The following is a 20799-nucleotide window of genomic DNA, read 5'->3' as shown; positions in this document are numbered from 1 at the left end:
GCACAGTGCTTGGAGCACGGTCGCGTTCTCATCTGGTTGCCTAACATTGGCAACCCCGTGATGAGGACCCAGATCTGCAAAATGCGCCTCTCAGTCTGTCCTGCTCTGAAATTCAAACTAGCCTCGCTTTCTACCAAAGCCCAGGGTTGGGTCGTCGCCATTTCCAAGTCATCCTCTAGGGGAGCAACCGTGTCTCCTAAGTGTCACCTGGAAGTCACCAGGTCCCCTCAATCATAAGGTCTTCCCCAGAGTTTCCTCAGTGCCGTCTTCACCTCCTGGTTCCTCAGAGTGTAAATCAGAGGGTTGAGCACGGGCATCACCACCGTGTAGAACAGGGAGACAAACTTGCCCTGGTCCTTGGATCGGCTCCGGGCCGGCTGCAGGTACATGAAGATGATGGTCCCGTAGAAGATGGTGACCACCAGCAGGTGGGAGGAGCAGGTCCCGAAGGCCTTCTGCCTGCCAGCAGCCGACCTGATTCTCAGCACAGCCTGGGCAATGTGGCCGTAGGACACCAGGATGAGAGACAGGGGCAGCACCAGGAACAGGACGCTGGCCACAAAGAGCTCAGCCTCGTTGAAGGTGGTGTCTACACAGGCCAGCTTGATGAGAACAGGGACCTCACAGAAGAAGTGGTCCACGCGGCGATGCCCACAGAAGGGCAGCCGCAGGGTGAGGGTGGACTGTACCAGGGTGGTGGCCACTCCACTGAGCCACGCCGTGGCCACCAGGGAGTGACAGAGCCGAGGATGCATGACAAGAGTGTAGTGTAGCGGGCGGCAGACAGCAACATAGCGATCGTAGGACATGACGGCCAGGAGGACACACTCAGTGGACCCCAGTGCGAGGGAGACATACAGTTGAGCCACGCAGCCGCCATAGGAGATGGACTTGTCTGAGCCCCCCAGGTGGACTAGGAGCTGAGGAAGGATACCAGTGGTGAAGCAGAGGTCCAGGAAGGACAGGTGGGAGAGGAAGAAGTACATGGGTGTGTGGAGCTTGGGGTCCAGGAGGGACACCAGGATGATGGCAGAGTTGCCAAGAAGGGTCATGAGGTAAAGGAGCAGGACGACCCCAAAGAGGGCCCGCTCTAACCGAGGCTGGTCTGAGAACCCCAGCAGAAGGAACCCAGAGAGGAGGCTGTCATTGGCGCCCCCCATTATCTCGCTCTACCTACTCACGTCAGGCAGAGCCTCGGATCCTGTGCCAAGTCCTTGACAATCAAAAGTTACATTCTGGGAACTAAGACTTTGGACATATATACCCGGCAGAGAACACCAGAGTGGGAGACTCTTATTAGGCCCCGAAGGTGGAACCTGGTCTGAGACCCACAGGTGTCCCATGTAGCTCGAGGATCACATGAAAGTCAGCATCACTTGAGATCGAGTTTGCCCCAGTTTTTAACAACATGAATTTTTTTAGTGTAAACATATTAGAATTTTATAGGAACTGTGGGAACTGCAAGCACTCTAGAAATATGGTTATTCCCAAGGTACCAAAGGCACAGAGCAGCCAGCAGGTGCCCGGGAGATCCCCAAGCATGGTGGGAATGCAGCGGGGCCGCTCAAGATGAATCCAGGTGTGGTCACATGCTGCTCCCGAGGGCCCGGAAGGAGGGCAGCCCAGCCTGAGAATGGAAATGGAGAGGGCACATGGTCAGAGCCAGAGGGGGAAGGAGCCAAATGTGGGAAGCAGCTACTGCACACGCCACCTATGCTAGAGAACACAGCACATCCTGGGTGAACTGAAATCAGTTCTTCCAGGACCACAGACATCAGTACACATTATCTGGATAGCATAGCCCTTGTTGAGGGGTTTTAGTTCAGTTCAAATCTTCCTTCTTAAGATAAATGTTTGCACAATGTAAGAGAATTTAAAACTTCATGTACCCTGACCCAGAATCGATGTGTGGGGCTCATGGGACAGTGGACAATGTCGATGTCACACACTTGGAAGGGAGTGAGTGCAGTATGACCAGAAGGCAGGGAACTCGGCAGAGACTGACTCATGAAGGCTCGCCTGCCGGCAGTACACTTGACCAACTAACAGAAGAAACCAAAATCGGTTTCACACAGGATGGAACCAAGAGATTGAACAGTTAAAAACAGCCTCTGTCTTTTTAATCTCAACCAGAGATGCTGAGGACTGGGCTGACTATGTCTGAAAACTCCAAGAAGAGAGTCCACGTGGTTGACGCTCTTCTTGTAATAGAGACCTGGCTCCTGTCTCCTGGCACCCACCTTAACACCAGCCACTGGCCGCGGGTGCCTGGCCAAGCGCCCTGTGAATACATGAAACACAGGGAACCTGGAGAACGGGCAGTTCCACAGCACCCGGGGGAGCCTACTGACTGTGGCCAATTCCCTTCGCAGGCGCTGAGGCCCGGACATCTGCAGACTCATGGACAACCTGATCTCGCTCTTCTATAGCTCTTAGAGAGCAGATGCAGCTGAGAGGTGACTCCCTGAGACCTGTGTCCGCCCTGAAGTTGCTCACTCACACCATCCTGCTCAGGATGAAAGACTGGCTGACCATGTCTTTCCCTGAATGAGCAGGTTTGCTATCTCAGCTCAGGTTTTCAAAGTTTCTCTTTCATGCTATTTATTAGAATGGGCCTGCACCTGGTGTCCTGCCACCAGGATGCCACTGAAGTCACCTCCTCATCCCTTACTGCCTACAAGGACGTCTCCAGAGCATGGTGGACAATCTGGTAAGAGAGCAGGCTCCAGGTACGACCCGCTTTCTGCATTTTAGTTGTGTTCCTGAACATGTCACTGCATGAGGTGCCCTGGCTGGCTCAGCTGGGACCTGGAGAGGAGCAGAGCTGTCCATGGGGACGAGGTGCATGAAACCAGCCCTGTGGAGGGACAAATGTGTGCCAGTGAACAGTGATCGCTGTGCCTGTGGGCACTATTGCCAGCTCACATGGCCTTCGCAGGCTCGTGGGCACCTTACTGTCCCCCGGAGCCTCACCTGCTCCCCAAACCTTCAGTGTGGCTCCATTGCCCCTCCCACCACGGCTGCATGGTGTCCCCTCAGTGAACCCACCTAGGCATCTCCATAAGTCCTCTAAGACTTGACCCAAAAGACAGGAAATCTTTAGAGACATGTCATATTTCCAACTAGTTCTACAATATTTTATATTTATGCATTGCTAGTATCAGAGTGTCAGGAATCTAAAGACTTATTTATCTTTATGCTATTAACATCTACCACATTCTCCAAAAGTGTTTGCTAAGTCAAAGTGCTTGTGGAGCAGTGCACTGTTTCACTGGGCAGATGTGGTGACCATGCTGTAATACATGCAGTGAGCAGCTGGACAGATGTGCAAAATGTGCACCCCGAGAGCTCCCTGAGCACCACGTGGAAGCCCTGCTGTTTCACAGAAGGAATGTGTGCCCCATCTACCATAGGCAGGGCAGGCTTAAAGGCTCGTGCACAAAGGCACTTCTTGGACTGCTTGCCAACCACGTTGAACACATTGCTACTGCAGAGGATGGACATGACAGTGACCACGCCACAGGGCCTGAGGTCAGGTGCTTAAGACAGAAGCATAAAGACAACTAAGTGTGTGTCTGCACATTCTCCAACGAAAACAGAAAGGACATTTCGGCACTCACCTCATGGCTCCCATCCCATAGACGTGAATAGAGAGCTGTTTAGTCCCATGTGCTGCTCCAACCACAAATGCCTGGAAGACAGGTTTCCCTATGTTCAACAGCACACTCTGAAGTCGGATGAAGACAGACAGACAGATAGACAGATTGGATGGAACACTGGCATTTGTCTCTCACTAGACATTATTTCAGCTAATTCATCCATCAACCTCTGCTGGATGCATGCAGGGGCCAGCCCTCAAGCTGGACATAGGGGTGAGTTGGCCACTGACTCTCTATTCATCACGAGTGGTGTGGGGTACTGAGCCAGAGCTCCATACGTGCCAGGCAAGCACTCTACCAACAGAGCCCAGTCCAGCCAGGAATAGGAAACAGAAAGCTGTGTGTGTTGCTGTTAAGAATCTTGTCAGAGTAAAGTAAAATTTTAAAAAACCCTTGTTAGTTGTCTGCTCGTGCTGCATGGATGGGGAGAGAGCAGCAGCACTAACCCTAGCCCAGGAACCCACAAGGTGAATAGTGAGGTATAAAGAACCTTCCCTCAGGGTGTCACAGGCCCACTCACCTAGCTTGTGAAAAGATATCATGTCCTTGGAAGTCACTATCTATAGATAAGCCCCTCACAGTGGCACATGCCTATTATCTCAGCCACTGGGGAGGTGAGGAGGGAGGATCACAAGTTTGAACCAGCCTTAGCAACTTAACAAGGCCCTGGGCAAGTTAGTGAGAGTCTGTCTCAAAGTAAAAAATAAAAAAGGACTGGGAATGTGACATACTGGCAAAGCATCCCTGGGTGAATTCCCCGGGACCAAAAACAAACAAAAACATAAAAGCAGGTAAATGAAGACAGCATTCTCTGTTTTCTGTGCATCCAAGGTGTGCTTCCAAGAGGAGTGAAAGGTTTGCTATCGATGTCAGAGCATCTGAACACCAAGCCAGCAGAGCCAGGAGCTGCCAGGGACCTGAGGGGACACTCGCGGAGGATTCTCTGGGCGCCAAGCTACCCTGGAGGACATGACTTACACACCTGTCTGTCTCCACAGGGAGAGGAGCAGGACCCACTTTCCTGTGGTCACAGAGGAGGAGGCCTCAGGGTGGAGGCTGCCCGCCCAGGGAGGCTCTGAGGCAGAGTGGAGTTGGGGCCCAGGGCTGGCGTTCCAAAGCGCTCCATGCCACACAGGCCTCCTGGCTCCTGGTGAAGGGAAGAAGTGGGCGCTCGGTGGCCGGGGGACGCACTTCTCGTCCTCTCACGTCACCCTTGTGCTCTCATGTCACGCATGCTGCTCTGCTTCCCCTAAGCCATCTGTCCCACTTTGAGCTGCAGCTCTGCGCTCCCGAGGCTGTGTTTTTCCCGGCATGTCTCGATATCTAACATCTGTACAGGGGCTTTGCTCATGGTGCAGGGGGTGCTCAGCATCACCAGCACTGCAGCAAGTCCTGCTTCAGAGAGGAACTTCTGGACCCTCTGCCTTGGAGCAAGAAGTGGAGGGAGGCTGAGTGGGAAAGCACAGAAAGGTCAGCCACGGGAGGACAACAGTGGCACTGAGAAAGGGCGAGAGGGATAAAGTGCCACCATGGGAAGAGCAGCAGACCCTCCCTGCAGCTCTGGGGTCTGGGGATGTGGCTTCCTGTGGCCATTGAGAAGGCCTGCTCCAGGATGTTTTCCAGAAGTGCAGCACGGAGGGCAGGGTGGGCTCAGGACCCAGGCAGGAAGCACTCCTCTCCCTCGAGGGATGGACCCTGGGCATGGAGCTGAGCAGGTGCAATCCTTGAGCTCTTTGGCTATACACCTACGTGTTGCCATGGAAACACCTCCTAACTCGCCCTGAAATCTGCTGACACGTACATGAATTGTACCAAATACGCAAAAACATGAAAGTTGTACATGCTGATGGGTAAGCTGGTGTTTTGACACATGGACACTCTGTGTGTTTAAGTCTGATTAAACCTAACTACCTCCTCAAACGTCCATCACTTATTTATGGCGAGCATTCCAAACCATTCTTCCTGGGTTCCTAATATCCGCTGCTTCTTTGCTCTCTGGGCACCCGTGGCAGTAGCTCACCAGAACTCACCCCCATCTCCCTGCAACCTGGTGGGTGTTGACCAGCCTGCCCCACCCTCCCTGCCCCTACTGCCCCCAGTAGCCACCACCCTGACCTCACAACTTACCTATTATCATTGAATGTGCGGCTCACATGGGAAGCTGCTGCTTACCATACAGGAGTCCTGTGGTCAGAAAGCTGGGGACATAACGAGGCAGGTTCCAGCCAGCTCCCTCACCTCCACCAGCCCTGAGCAGGAAGGCACCCGGGAAACACAGCCCAGATGTCTCCTTCCAGACTCTGCAGTGGCTTCTCAATCTTGAAGTCATTCTGTCCATGAAAAATCCAGCCCTGATGGCCCCTGTGCCCGAGGCACATCTGTGGCAAGTAGGGGGTTCCTCTCCTGGTCCCGGGTGCAGCCCTGCCCCACTAGGGAGCTGGCACCCTAACTGAGGCATGGAGACTCCACGCTCCAGAGAGCTCAGTGGCCCCTGGGTGCCCTGCCCCACCAGGAAACACTCCCTAAGCACAGGACAGTCAGAGAGCCGTTTCAGTGGTCCCTGAGCTCCTGGTGTCCTCCTGGGCATCCCTCTCCAGCCCAAGAGCTCCAGCAGCAGCGCCCCAACCCAGGGCCTCACTGAGCCTGGCCAGCCTTATGGCCAGCCTCACAGCTTCCCCAGCAGATCCAGCCCGTTCAGGTCACCTGCTGCGGGGGACTGGCCATGCTCCAGGACTCGTCTCTCCTGCCGCCTGGGCTATGCTGAACCAGGGTTTTGGGCATTCACTTCTGCTGCTCTACATCCTCACATTTCAATTCCCCTGGTACCAGGACAAACCTCCTGCTCTTCCTGTGCCAGACGGTCTTCTCACCCTCCTGTGTTCACGCCTCGTTCCTAAGAGTCTTGCCCAGCTGTCCATCTGAAGCAAATCCCTCTGACCATGCCTTTTATTTTAATTTCTAGCACACCTCCAGACCCAATGTCTCTCCAAATCATGTGCACTAGAAACAGGCAGTACCTCTCCTGACTAGTCCAAGGAGGCTCACACCAGTTCCTGGGTGCCCAGGAAACGGCAGATATGGGAGGAGACCCTGTGAAATGAAGGCAAGAATGAAGGAGAGAGCCAAGTGAGGTTCACAGAAATGCACTGGAGTCAAATGAACGCAGCAACAAGAAACAGGGACAAGCCCAGGCCAACAGGAAATGGTCTTAAAGTAAAGACTCAAATTCTCAAATGGACAGTCAGCAACCATGCATGCATAAAATAGACCAAGCACACCCTCAGGATGGAAAGAGCTATTCTAAAAAGCTACTACCTAGGCAAAAAGGGCAAATGAAAGGTTCAATACAAGGGTCTACAGACTAGTGGAATAACCACCCTAAGAGGAGAAGAAATTCATAAAAATGGGAAAGATAAGAAAATTTAAAATCAGTGAATGTGGCCAAGAACATATAACCCGCAGGTGTTCCAACAGGCAACTCATTTCATGCTCCTCTTGCAGAGCAAATTTCTCTGTTGTTATGGGGACAGCCAGGTCAGCACAATACTCAACAAACTCAACCCAATAAAAGTTTCCTCTTCACCCCGTCCAGATCGAGCCTGTTAGGTAGTAGCTATCCATGAGCCAGGAAATACAAGCAAGGTCACAAGTGTCCTTTAAATCACTTTAGGGTCTTTTTTAAAGTACTTCCAAAGTAGATGAGAAAGCAAAGGGTGGTAGTTAGCAGAAGGTAGAAACAGGGGAGCTAATTGGAAATCACATCAAAAGAGAAGGATTAATGGGACTAACTCTTAACAGGGCCACTGAGGTTGATGGGAAGCTAGGAATTATAGCTACAAGCATCTCCAGCTATCTGGGATTGAAGATTCCTTTAGTGGTGCAGGCACACTAAGGTAACTCTGACCAGCTGCTGACCCTAGTGCCCATCTTATCATGGGATTGACTTGTAGGTGAAGCCCCCCTCCCCTAAATAGGATGGCCACCAAGTTCCAGAGAGGTACCAAGTAAGGTCAAAAACCACCGCCCGACATGAAGGAGTTGAACTCCTGATTGGCAAAGAGTGCAGAAGGGGGTCCCCAGCTCTCCTAGTGAACATAACAGTAGTAAAATTGGGGACAGCATCATCTCCCTTGATGTCCTCTACCTGGAGATCTCTCTCTCTCTCTCTCTCTCTCTCTCTCCCCCTGCCCTCCCCAGGCTCTCTCTCCAACCTCAATTTGCTTGTACTTCACTTTCACTTCTAATAAAGTTCTCTCTCATGACTTTTGGTGTCTTGAGTTTAAAGTTTATTTCATCAAACACAAGAACCTGTTTTTCTGCGACGCCACTTGAGCAGGGGCAGAGGAACCCCTAGGTTAGTTTTCCCACAGGATGGGCTTCAGCCACAGCATTGAGCATTCAGGCAGGGGCACCCCTGAGCATGAAAGGACTTGAGGGCGCCAGAGCTTGGTCACAGGGGGACACGTGGCTCTGAGGGAGGTCAGGGAAGACCACACAGAGTCCAGCTTATTGCTGCGTGTTGCCTCTCCGTCCTGCGCAGACCAAGCAAGCACCTCTGTGGACGTCCCAGGGAGCCAGGTGTCCCCAGATTTTTCTCCCCAACCTGCTTGGCAGTTGTCGCCTGGCGGGAGCGGGAGAGCGGGTTCCACCCTGCCTCTGCAGCAGGCTGACAGGAGCAGCCTTCGCAATGCTCCAGTCCACCCATTCTGACCCACCTGGGGTGGTGACTACATGCTAAGAGGAACTCGGAGCGAGACCGAGAGCTACAGTCACTGTCCCTGCACTTCAGCCATCACATGAAGGTCTTTAGCATCCCAAGGTCTATGATTTACCCACCCACTGTCACAGTCTAAATCAAGGACCACAATTTCTTGGGGGGACCACAGAAATAACCCCCACCGGGCCTCTATTCACCTCTGTGTCCAGCATGCTCTGCACTCTCCACCACAGGGGACAGAGTGACAGCTCTGAACTGCCCACAGTCAGTCAGTCAGCACTCATACTTATTTTTCTTGAATGACCGACCACTTAATTGAAAAGCATGTATTTATTATAAATGAGACATGAACAGCGGTTGTCTTCCCCTCAGAGGAACGCTTTGCAGGAGGCTTAAGGACTGGCTGTCACTGAGTGAAACTGGGTGACACTGGTCCAAGGGCTGAGCCCTCACCTGGGGCAGGCCAGCAGGCACAGGAGACACCCACTATGTGAGCCTCTACAAAGTACAGACCTTCTTTTCCTCTAAAATAAGGAGAGAGTGGGGAAGTCACCGAGAGAAATAAGGAGGGTGCCTGGGTGGAAGGTCACTGGCGCATGGGATCCCAAGGGAGCAGTTAGAACCCAGTTCAGGGGCTCCGTCAGCCAGGACCCCAGGGAAATGAAGCTTGCAAGGCAGATGTGACGGTCTGGTCTTAATACACATCAAAGTATTTCAGAATGAATATACCCTTTGCACAGCAAAAATGAAAATGCCAATGGATGAATAATTGTACTTATTGGGAAATAGTGAACTAAAAAGCAAAGTAAATGAGGACTTACAAAAATGGTTTTCATAAAAATGATTGATTTAAAATATGAAAGTCATTGATATTTAAACAATGAATTATTACAAATCACCTAATTGTAATAAAATATAAGGTACAAGAAAAACACATAAATTATATGTAAAGAATGTAGAGAATAGACTTACACTAAAAACTTGCAATTTACTCTTTTGGGGGCACAAAGAAAAGAAATCACTGGCAGAAAAAGTTGAGAACACAGCTTTTAAAATGATACACCATACACACAGCTTTAAAAATGATACATGTGTACTCCCATTTAAACCAGATGTTCCGCTTTCTCCCTTTAACATCCTCCCATTCAGGCCAGCCCCCAACCAAAGTTTCCCTTCACACTTACTCCCCCAACAAGGTCCCACTACTGAAGCCAGGTACCGGCCCTAAAACCTCCACCACGCAAACTCAGCTGCCTCCAGGAGCACCCAGGAACAGCACCCAAGTGCCTCTGCCCCACTGCCCTGCAACCTCTGCCACACCCACTCAGCTCCTGCCAAGAGCACCCAGGAACAGCACACTAACTCCTATGCCCCACTTCCCCACTTCAACAGGCCTTAGCACTAGTGCCCCTTCCAGGCACTCCCTCTCAGCAGGCACCCACTAACCCACCTAGCTGCCAGTCCCTCTGCACCTCTCCAGCCAGGGTTGCACCCCCAGAGGCCTCACGACATGTGTCTGCTCCAGTCATCACCTTGCAGCCACAGGCACTGAGTGCCACATCCCCACACACTACCCCACCTAGCCTCAGGTCCCAGGACACCTCTCCTGCAAGGGTTGAACCCCCGCAGGCCTCAGAAAGAGGCCCCTCTCAAGGAACCACCTCAGAGGGGCCAGCACAGCATGCCCCCTCCACACACACTACCCCACCCAGCTCTAACTCATCCAGTTCCAGTCCCCAATGCCTCTCCAGCCAGGGCTGCGCCCCCCCACCCCAGGCATCCCCTCAAGTAACTGCCTCCCAGAGACAGGCACACTGTGCCCCATCACCACTCCTTCACCACCCAGCTCTGGTCCTCTAAAACCTCTCCTCTCAGGGCCATATGCCACATACCACTGGGGACACTGGAGTCCTCCCTACCTGAGACTGTCCTCATAAGTCCACAAAGACCAACAGGAGGTAGTGGTGAGGGCCAGGCTGCCTCTGTGGGAGGCCCAACATCCTCACCCATGAATGAGAAAGGACGGCAAGGACACCTTACCAGAGGGTGACATAGTCTAGGGGAAAGACTGGAGCAGCCCAGGCAGCCATCCGTAGAAAGGATCTCTGTGATTTGAAGGCCCCAGATTCTCCACAATCTGCAGTACACTTTTAGGCTGCCCAGAAATCCACTGTGCAGACGCAGTTTGGGATAAGTCCCTGCATGAATCAGTGAATGTGTGCAAACTGCATGCACATGTGTGTCGAGGGCGGGGCTATGTGCAGAGATGTTCCCAGGCCCTACCTCACAGTTATAGAAACAGTTCAGCCCTCCCAAGGTACTACCTCACCCAGCTCTGGTCCCCCAAGAACTCTCCAGCCAGGGTTGTGCCCCTAAAAGCCTCAGAACAACTGCCCCCTTCAGCTACCACCTAGCAAGAACAGGCACAGTGCACCTCTCCCCACAAAAGTTCCTACCCCACAAAGTTCCACCCCATTCAGCTCTGGTCTTCCAATAAGTCTCCAGCCAGGACTGCACCCCCACAGGCCTCAGCACAAGCACCCACTGTAGGCATTGCATTGCAGCGACAGGCACAGCAAGTACCCTCCCCATGTACTACCCCATCCAGTTTCTGGTGCCCGAACACCTCTCCAGTGAGGGCCTTGTTCCCACAGGCCTCAGCAAGAGTGCCCCCTCCAGGCATCTCCTCACAGGTACAAACACAGTGTGTCCCCTCCCCACCAACTACCTCACCCAGCACCGTTCCCCTGAAGTCTCTTCAGCCAGGGCGGTGCTCCCAAAGGCCTCAGCATAATCATCCTCTCCAGGCACCACTTTACAGAAACAGCATGCCCCCTCCTCACACACTACCACACCTAGCACCTACCTCATCCAGTCTGGTCCCCCAACACCTCTCCAGCCAGGGCCATATGCCACACATTGCTGAGGACACTGGAGGTCTCCCTACCTAGGCTCTGCTCCCAGGTTCAGCAGGAAGGATCTCAGGTACTTGAGGAACATGCTTCTCCACTGTCTACTGGCCACTTCTGGATGCCTTGAAACTCAGAGCACAGAAACAGTTTGCAATATGCCCACCCAAGCTTGTGTGCTTCATGCACTCGCCTGTGTGTTGAGGGTGGGGCTTTGCCCAGGAATGTTACCAGGTAATGTCTAGTAGCAACAGGCACAGTGCGCCTCCTCCCCAGACACAACCCCACCCAGCTCAGGTCCCCTAAGATCTCCAGCCAAGACCCTTCCCCCACAAGCCTCAGTATGGTCACCCCTTCAGTCACTGCCTCTTAGGGACAGCACAGGGCATCCCCTCCCCTGCACTATCCCACCTAGCTCCTACCCCACGGAGCTCCTACCTCACCCACCTCCTACCCCTCCCACCTCCTACCCCACCCTGCTCCTGGTTCCCTAAGAACTATCCAGCAAGGTTCCTATCCCAAACAGGACTCAGCAGGGTTGGCGCATCCATGAACCTCCTTACAGGGAGAGAGAAACACTTTGCCTCTTCCCCATGCATTACTTACCCTGCTCTGGTCCCATGACGCCACTCCAGCCAGTGCTGCACCCCACAAACTGCTGGACACACTGGTGCCCTCCCTACCTGAGGCTCTCCACTGGGATCCACAGTGTCCAACAGGAGCACAGTGGTGAGCACCAGGCTGCCTTTGTGGGAAGCCTCACATCCTCACCAGGAACCGCAAAGTGGAAAGCCGGAAGGGACTTCATCCCAGAGAGCGACAAAGCTTCTTGGCCAGGAGCAGAGCAGGCCAAGCAGCCTTCGGAAGGTAGGTCCTCAGCTACGTGAAGACACGTGCTTCTCCACCATCTGCCTGAAACTTCTAGGCCTCAGGAAACCCACTGCACAGAAGTAGTTCGCAGTGCGTTTGTGCATACATGGTTGTGTGCATCATGCGTGCATCATGCGTGCATCGGGCGTGCATCCGGCACGCATGCATGGGCGCGCATGCTTCAGGCCCGCGTCTTGTGTTCCTGCGTGTGCTGCATCATGCATTCACTTATGAGTTGACCTCAGGTCTGTGCCCTACAATATAGGGGTGGGGCCATTTGGTGTGCAATGAAGGTGATCAGGAAGCAGAGTTCCCAGGAGGATGGGGAGGATGGCTTGTGTTGCAGGAGGGGGCGCTGCAGAACTTGCCCAGGAGGTGGTGTAGGGTGCCGGTTCCTTGTCTAGGCCAGAGTGTAGGAGGCAACGCAGGAATGTTGTGTCGTCACCCCCTCTTCTGCAGTATCGCTTGAGGTTCAGGTCGATGCACAACTTTTGCTGTTTGGAGCCAAGGGAGTTCTCAGAGCCCTCCTGGCTTCAACTTGTGGGAGAACTGGAGTTCTGGCCATTGTGGTGCTCAGCTCTAAATAACTCTGACCAAACGTGGAAACCTGCCTGTGCCAATTCAGGGACCTGGTAGTGATGATGCAATTGCTTGGCTGTACAAGACTGCTGAGGTCTCCTGTCAGATACATACACACACACACACACACACACACACACACACACATACATATCTGAACCAGTAAGCACAGCTAACACTCACAGGCACATATATACACCTGATACACCTGATCACATGGATTTATGTAAAATTGGTTAATATGTAGAGGTAAGGTTAAGGTTAATATGAAATTTTGGTTTGAGTTAGTGGTAGGGTTAAAGATTAACCTGTGTATGTAAAAATATGAACAGTCCTAAGAATTTACATTAAAAAATGTACCAAAACACATATGAACATACATGTTATGACACAGAGAAGAATACAATATGAGTCATGTGATTACACATGTTGTATATAAGTGGAGGTGAGGATGTAACCTATAAATGACATATATTAGTATAGATGCAGATTTATCATTAAATAATTAAAATAGAAATCAAAATACAATTTAAAATTTATTGGACTACATGGATTCAAGTCAAACTGGATTTAGATAAAAAGGTAATGTAAAGATAATATAAAATTTTGGTTTGAGTTAGGATTAGGGTTAAAGAATGGACATGTATACTGGGAAATATCTGTATTCATAAGATGAATGTGTGAAAATATGTTAAAATACACATAAAAACATGCATGGTATGACATTAGGGAGACTGTTATATGAATCATATGATGAGACATTTTGTAAATAGGGAGTTTCAAGGATATACTCTGTAAATTATATACAGTGATATGCATGTGAATTTAATATTGATCATTGAAAATAAAAGTCAAAATACACTTTAAAATTCTTATTGGTGTATAAGAATTGAAGTAAAATTTGCCTTTCTTATAGAAGTAATATAAAAGTCAATATAAAATTTTGGATTGTGTTAGGGTTTTAGTGTAAGAATGAATATGTAAACTGGGAAATATCAATATTCATAAGAATATACTGTGAAATTATGTATGAAAGCACATATAAAACCACATGTTAATACAGGCATAAGTAAAATGTGAGTAATGTGATTACAAATTTGGTAAACATGGGGATGAAGAATATATCCTATAAACAATATATACCAGTATATATGCAAATTTAATATTGATAAATGAACATATAAGTCAAAATACACATAAAATTTTATCATAGTGTACATGCTTTTAATAAAATTTGGATCAGTAATGGAGATAAAATAAGTGTTTACATAAAAGTTTGGTTGGAGTTAGGGTTAGAATTAGCAAGTGTTTGTGTAAATATAAATATTCCTAAGAATATACATATGAAATTATGTACATATACAAACATACATGTAGTGATACAGGGAAGAATATAAGGTGAGCCATCTAATTACTAATATTGGGAATGCAAAGATACGTATCCCATAAAAGATGTAGCATAATATATAAATTCAAATTTTACATTGGTAATTGAAAATAGAAGTCAGAATACAGTTTAAAATTCATATTGTTGCCAGGTGTGGTGGTGAGCACTTGTAATCTTAGTTGCTCTGGAGGCTGAAGCAGGAGGATTTTGAGTTGCAAGACAGCCTCAGCAGCAGTGAGGCACTAAGAAACTCAGTGAGACCCTGTCTTTAAGTAAAATACAAAATAGGTCTAGAGATGTAGCTCTGTTCAAGTGCCCATGAGTTCAAATCCTGGTTTTTTAAAAAAATCATATTTTTGTACATGGATTTACATAAAATTTGGCTTAGATATGAGGTAAATTAAGGGTTTATATGATTCTGGTTTGTGTTAGGTTTAAAGACTGAATCTGTATATCAGGAAGTGTAAGTATTCATAAGACTTTGAAAATATGAATGAAAACATACAGACACATGTTCTGACACAGTGAAGAGTAAAATGTGAGTCATGTAATTACATGTTTTTAAAGATAGGGAGGCAAGTGTATATCCTGTAAAGGATATAGTGAAATATATATATGCAAATTTAACATTTATAATTGAAAATAGGAGTCAAAATGAATGTGAAAATTTATATTGGGTTACATGGAGATATGTAAAATTTGGATTATTTTTAGATGTAAGGATTAAAATAATATTTTATTTAGGGTTACAGTTGGGGATAAGAATGAATATGTATACAAGAAAATATCAATATTTATAAGATTGTATGTATGGAAATGTGTACAAAAACACATAATCAAACAGGTTCGGACACAGAGGAGAGTATATTGTGTGTCATGATACTATACATTTTTTAAATATGGGGTTGAAAAGACATAAACTATAAATGATACATAGTAATATATGTGCATATTTAAAAATGATCATTGAAACAGAAGACAAAATATATTTTAAAACCTGTTTTGTGTACATATATTTAAGTAAAATTTGGTTTAGATATACAGGTAATACAAAGTATAATATTATAATTTAGTTTCTGCTAGGGTTAGGATTAAAAGTGAATATGTGTATCAGAAAATATGCATGATCATAAGAATGTATTTGTGAAAAAATATATATAAACACATCATTGTACATATTCTGACATAGGAAAACATAAAATATGATTCAGGTGGTTACAAATTTTGTAAATATGTGGTTGCCCATATATCTCGTTTTTATGATATGCATATATACATATATAGACAAATTTCATGTATTTGAATATATGTCCTGATACACATAAAAATTCATAATATATTACATGATTTTAAGTAACATTTGGTTAAGGTATTGAGGATAGTTAAGGGCTTATATAAAATTTTGAATTGAGTTAGAGAAATGATTAAAAATTTTAAAATATATATGGGGAAACATGAATATACATAAGACTGTATGATTGAAAATATGTACAGATATACATATTCCAAAAAAGGGAACAGGAAAATTTGAGTCATGGGATTACATATTTTGTAAATATGGGAATGCAAACCTATATTCTATAAATGGTTTAATGTAATGTATAGGCAAATTTAACATTGATAATTGAAAATAGAAGCTAAAATAAGCTTTAAAATTTATATCATTGTACATGGATTTCAGAGGAATTTGGTTTAGTTTATATAAAGTTAAGGTAAGGATTAATATTTCATTTTACTTAAAATTCTGCTTGCATTAAAGAATGAATATGTACCTTGGGAAATATTAATATTCAAAATAATATATGTGAAGATATTACATCTATTCAAACACAGAGGAGAGTACATTTTGAGTCATGTGATCATATATTTTGTACATATGGGGATGTGAATATATATATATATATATATATATATATATATATATATATATCTTACATTCAAAATTGAAATAAAATTCAAAAATAAACTTTAAATTCATAATTGGGGTACATGAATTCATGTAAAATTCTCCTTAGATATAAAGGTAAACTCAATATTTAATTTTCTTTGGATTTGTCTTGGGGTTAAAGAACAATAATTGGGAAATCTCAATATTTTAAGCATATATATGTGTGGAAATATGCATTAAAGCGTGTATAAATATACATGTTTTAAGACAGGAAAAAAGAATAATTTGAGTCAGGTGCTTAAATATTATTTACATATGGGGACACAAGCATATAACCCATAAATGGTACATTGTAATGTTTATGTAAATCAAGAGACTCATAAAAATTCATATTGATTTATATATTTTTAAATAAAACATGGTTTAGGTATTAAGGTAAGGTAGGGCTTAATATTTAAATTTGTTTTGAGTTAGGGTTAAGGTTAAGAAATGATAATGTGTATCAGAAAATATCAATATTCATAAAAATATATGTGTTGTGATATGAATGATAACATATATAAGCATGCAGGTTGTGACACAGGAAAGAGTCAAATGTTAGTCAAGTGATTAAAAGTTCTGTAAATATGGCGATGCAAGAATATATCTCATAAAATATGGGTAGTAATATAAATGCAAATTTAATATTGATACATATTATGATTACATAGGTGAAATGCACATAATATTTCATATTGGTATACAAGATTTTAAATAAAATTTGGTTTAAGCACTGAAGTAAGGTAAGTTTTTATGTAAAATGTTTGTTTAAGTTAGGGTTAAAGAATTAACATATATATGAGGATATATGAATATTCATTAGAAAGTACATGTGAAATTGTGTATGAAAACAGATACATACATGTTCTGACAAAGGGAATAATAAAATGTGAGTCATGTGTTTACATATTTTATAAATATGGGAAATGAAATGATATATATTATAAAGAATTTATTGTTATAAAATATGTATATTAGATATTGAAAATTGAGTTAGAAGTAAAAATACCCTTTAATATTGATATAGGTGTACATGGATTTATATAAAAATTGGTTAATATGTGGAGGTAAGATTAGGTTTAGTATGAAATTTTGGTTTTAAGTTAATGTTAAGATTAAAAAATTAGCATGTATATGTGGAAATATAGTCCTAAGAATGTACATGAAAATATGTGCAAAACACATATAAATATACATGTTGTGACACAGAGAAGTGTAAAATATCAGTCATATGACTACACTTCCGGTATATAGGTTGATTGGAGGATATATACTATAAATGATATATATTAATATATATGTAGATTTAAATTTGATAATTAAAAATGGAAGTCAAAATATAATTTAAAATATATATTGGTGTATTTTTATTCAAGTCAAATTTGACTTAGATATAGAGATAATGTAAAGGCAATATAAATTTTGGTTTGAGTTATGATTAGGGTATAGAATGGACACATATGCTGGAAAATATCTGTATTCACATGACTGACATGTAAAAATATGTAAAAAAACATAAAAGATACATGTCCTGACACAAGGGAGAGTGTTTTTTAAATAATGTGGTGAGACATTTTGTAAACATGGAGTTAGAAATAGATACCCTATAAATGATATAGTGATATATATGTAAATTTATAAAATTCTTTTTGGTGTATAAATGTTGAAGTAAAATTTTTCTTTCTTATAGAAGTAATATAAGGATCAATATAAAATTTTGGGTTGTGTTAAGGTTTTAGTGAAAGAATGAATATTTGAATTGGGAAGTATCAATATTCATAAGAATATACTATGAAATTATGTTTCATAACATATATAAACACACATGTTCTGACACAGGCATGAGTAAAATGTAAGTCATGTGATTACAAATTTGGTAAACATGGGGATGAAGAATATATCCTATAAACAATATATACCAGTATATATGCAAATTTAATATTGATAATTGAACATATAAGTTAAAATACACATAAAATTTTATCATAGTTTACATGCTTTTAATAAAATTTGGTTTAGTAATTGAGATAAGTTAAGTGTTTACATAAAATTTTGGTTTGAGTTAGGGTTGTAATTAGCAAGAGTTTGTGGAAATATGAATATTTCTAACAATACACCGATGAAATTATGTACAAAAACATACATGTAGTAATACAAGGAAGAATTAAAAAGTGAGCCATGTAATTACACATTTTGTAATGATGGGAAGGCAAGGATACATATCCCATAAAAGATGTAGCATAATACAAATGCAAATTTAACATTGATAATTGAAAATAGAAGTCAGAATACACTTTAAAATTCATATTCTTGCCAGTCACAGTGGTGAACACCTGTAATTCCAGCCACTCTGAAGGCTGAAATGGGAGGATTATGAGTTTCGAGACAGCCCCAGCAGCAGCAAGGTGCTTAACAATCCTGTCTCTAAATAAAATACAAACTAGGTCTGGAGATGTGGCTCTGTCCTCAAGTGCGAGTGAGTTCAATTCTGGTTTTAAAAAAAATCATATTTTGGTATATGGATTTAAGTAAAATTTGGTTTAGATATAGAGGTAAGATAAGGGTTAATATAATCCTTGTTTGTGTTAGGATTAGGGGTAAAGACTGAATATGTATATCAGGAAATGTAAGTATTCATAAGATTGTAAAAGTGAAAATATGAATGAAAACATAGTCACGTGTTCTGACACAATGAAGAATAAAATGTTGAGTCATGTGATTACATGTTAGAAGTCAAGTAAGTATCAATTCAAATTAACTTAATCAGATTCCCTATTATGTTTTTCAAATTTATTCCAATCTATACAGCAGAAATATTAATGTTTATAAAATTTATAAATATTATGAATATTAAATTTATATATTTAAATATTATATATTTAAATTCATATATTTAAATATTATAAATATTAAATATTTATAAAACATACTTAATTTGAAATGCTTTCAATACAAAACAATTCAATTACAAAACAATGCATTATGGTCTCATCAGTACATTTATAAAACACTGTAATGAAAAACTAACAGTTGCAAATAGGTAGATGATAAACACTATAGAAATGTTCATCCAACTAATGACTTTAGACACAAAGAACACACAATGTCAATTAGTGTTATTCTTTCAATTTTACTACATGAGACAGTAAACCAAATGTTCAAGTTCTAGTAGTTGTAATAAAACTTTCTAAAATAGATATAAAAGTACTTAAGTTTGGGCTGCAGTTGTATCTCAGTGGTAGAGCACTTGCCTAGCATGAGTGAGGCACTGGGTTCTATTCTCAGCACCATCTACAACTAAAAAACTATATAAATTAAAATATTTTAAAAAGTATTCAAGTTTTTAGAAAATTTTGACTTTCCAGTTGGCAACAGGACCACAATGTGCCAATAGAGCAAATCAGGAGTAAGGCATGTAGGCCCCCATCCTGTTTCAAATCTGGTGTTACTGTAGAATACTGTAGAATACTGGGATTCTTAGAAGAATCTCACATAAAGCCGAAGAACATATTCAATACAAAACTACCCTATTACTTTGGGTTTTTTTTTGTTTTATATTTTTAAGCAGCAATCAGACTTTTAACCTAATAAGAGAATCATTTTAGAAGTCATAATAGCTGGGGTAGGTGTGGTGGGGCACAAGTGTAACTCAAAAACTCAGGAGGAAGAGGTATGAGGATGGTAAGCTTGAGGTCAGGCTGGGCAACTTACCAAGAACCTGTCTCAAAATTAAAAATAAAAAGGACTGTGGCTGGGGTTAGGTGGTAAAGAACCTTTGAGTTAAACCCCCAGTTTAACAAAATCCCACAGTGGTATTCATCTTTCTTTTTGACTGAAAGGGTAAAGTACAAGGGGTCACCACAACTTGTTACAGAATAAAATCCGACTAGTAATTCCAACACCATCTGCTGTTCTAACAGGTAAGGCTACCAGGAGGTCTAGTGGTGTTATCCATTTCCTCAGCACAACAGTCACAGGGGCAGAATAATACTTCCAAATGAGTGACATCATCAAGGTAGCTTGCAATGTACAGAAAGCAACACTTAAAAATCATTTTATCTTGGCTAGTTGAGCAGTTTGTGCTTTCACATAAGTCTTGAGCTGGTCCACCATCTTGTTGATCTTCCATTCCAGCCTGTCATATCTGGCAAACTCATCCATCTTGTTGACCATGGAGAACTCTTGCTTCATATCCTGGATCTCTGCCCTCATCTGTGGCTCTGGCTCTGCATCATTCTGCAGCACTCTGGACATGAAGGAGGACAAGGTCAGAAGGACATTGCATCCAAACAGGAAGCAGAGGACCAGCAGCCACGTCCAGCTGTGGGACTTGGTCAAGTTCTTCCATTCTTCCCAGATACTCCCTGCAGCCCAGGCACCTCTAACAGAAGCTCCAAGGGGACCTCATCAGTAGGCCCACCCGCAACTGCACAGTGAGTCCCACTAGCCCTGCTTCCTTGAATGAGGTTTGTAAAATTTATTCCTACACACATTATATTTTTGATGCTTTCTTTAATTGTTATAGCCCAACTTAGATTATTGATCAGCCCAATAAGCACCCTATAAAATGGAGGATATTAATAGATAAGACAAGATTAGATAATAGGATAAATAATGTTAAGTTATCCTGATTGTACTTAAAAGAATTTAGCCATTGGCTGGAGTTGTGGCTAAGTGGTACAGTGCTTACCTAGCATTTGTAAGACACTGGGTTCAATTCTCAGCACCCCATATAAATAAAGTCCATTGAC

General features: G+C 43.9%; 1 protein-coding gene and 1 pseudogene across 1 annotated transcript; both read right to left on the bottom strand.

Moving 5' to 3' along the window:
* Positions 1-227: 227 nt before the first annotated feature.
* Positions 228-1160, bottom strand: LOC143398897 (olfactory receptor 2G6-like). Its single transcript, XM_076855614.2, has one exon. The coding sequence runs from the start codon at positions 1158-1160 to the stop codon at positions 228-230; it is 933 nt and encodes a 310-aa protein (XP_076711729.2).
* An 18704-nt stretch (positions 1161-19864) lies between these two features.
* On the bottom strand, positions 19865-20302 carry LOC143641699 (guided entry of tail-anchored proteins factor 1 pseudogene; annotated as a pseudogene).
* Between the last annotated feature and the right edge of the window lie 497 nt (positions 20303-20799).

This window comes from Callospermophilus lateralis, chromosome 5 (genome assembly GCF_048772815.1).
Source record: "Callospermophilus lateralis isolate mCalLat2 chromosome 5, mCalLat2.hap1, whole genome shotgun sequence".
Classification (NCBI taxonomy): Eukaryota; Metazoa; Chordata; class Mammalia; order Rodentia; family Sciuridae; genus Callospermophilus; species Callospermophilus lateralis.
Note: the sequence above shows the minus strand (reverse complement) of the source record. Positions and strands in the feature narration are given on the sequence as shown.

Bases quoted from the DNA above. Each gene is read 5' to 3' on its own strand.
- LOC143398897 (XM_076855614.2), bottom strand. From the start codon at position 1,160: ATGGGGGGCGCCAATGACAGCCTCCTCTCTGGGTTCCTTCTGCTGGGG.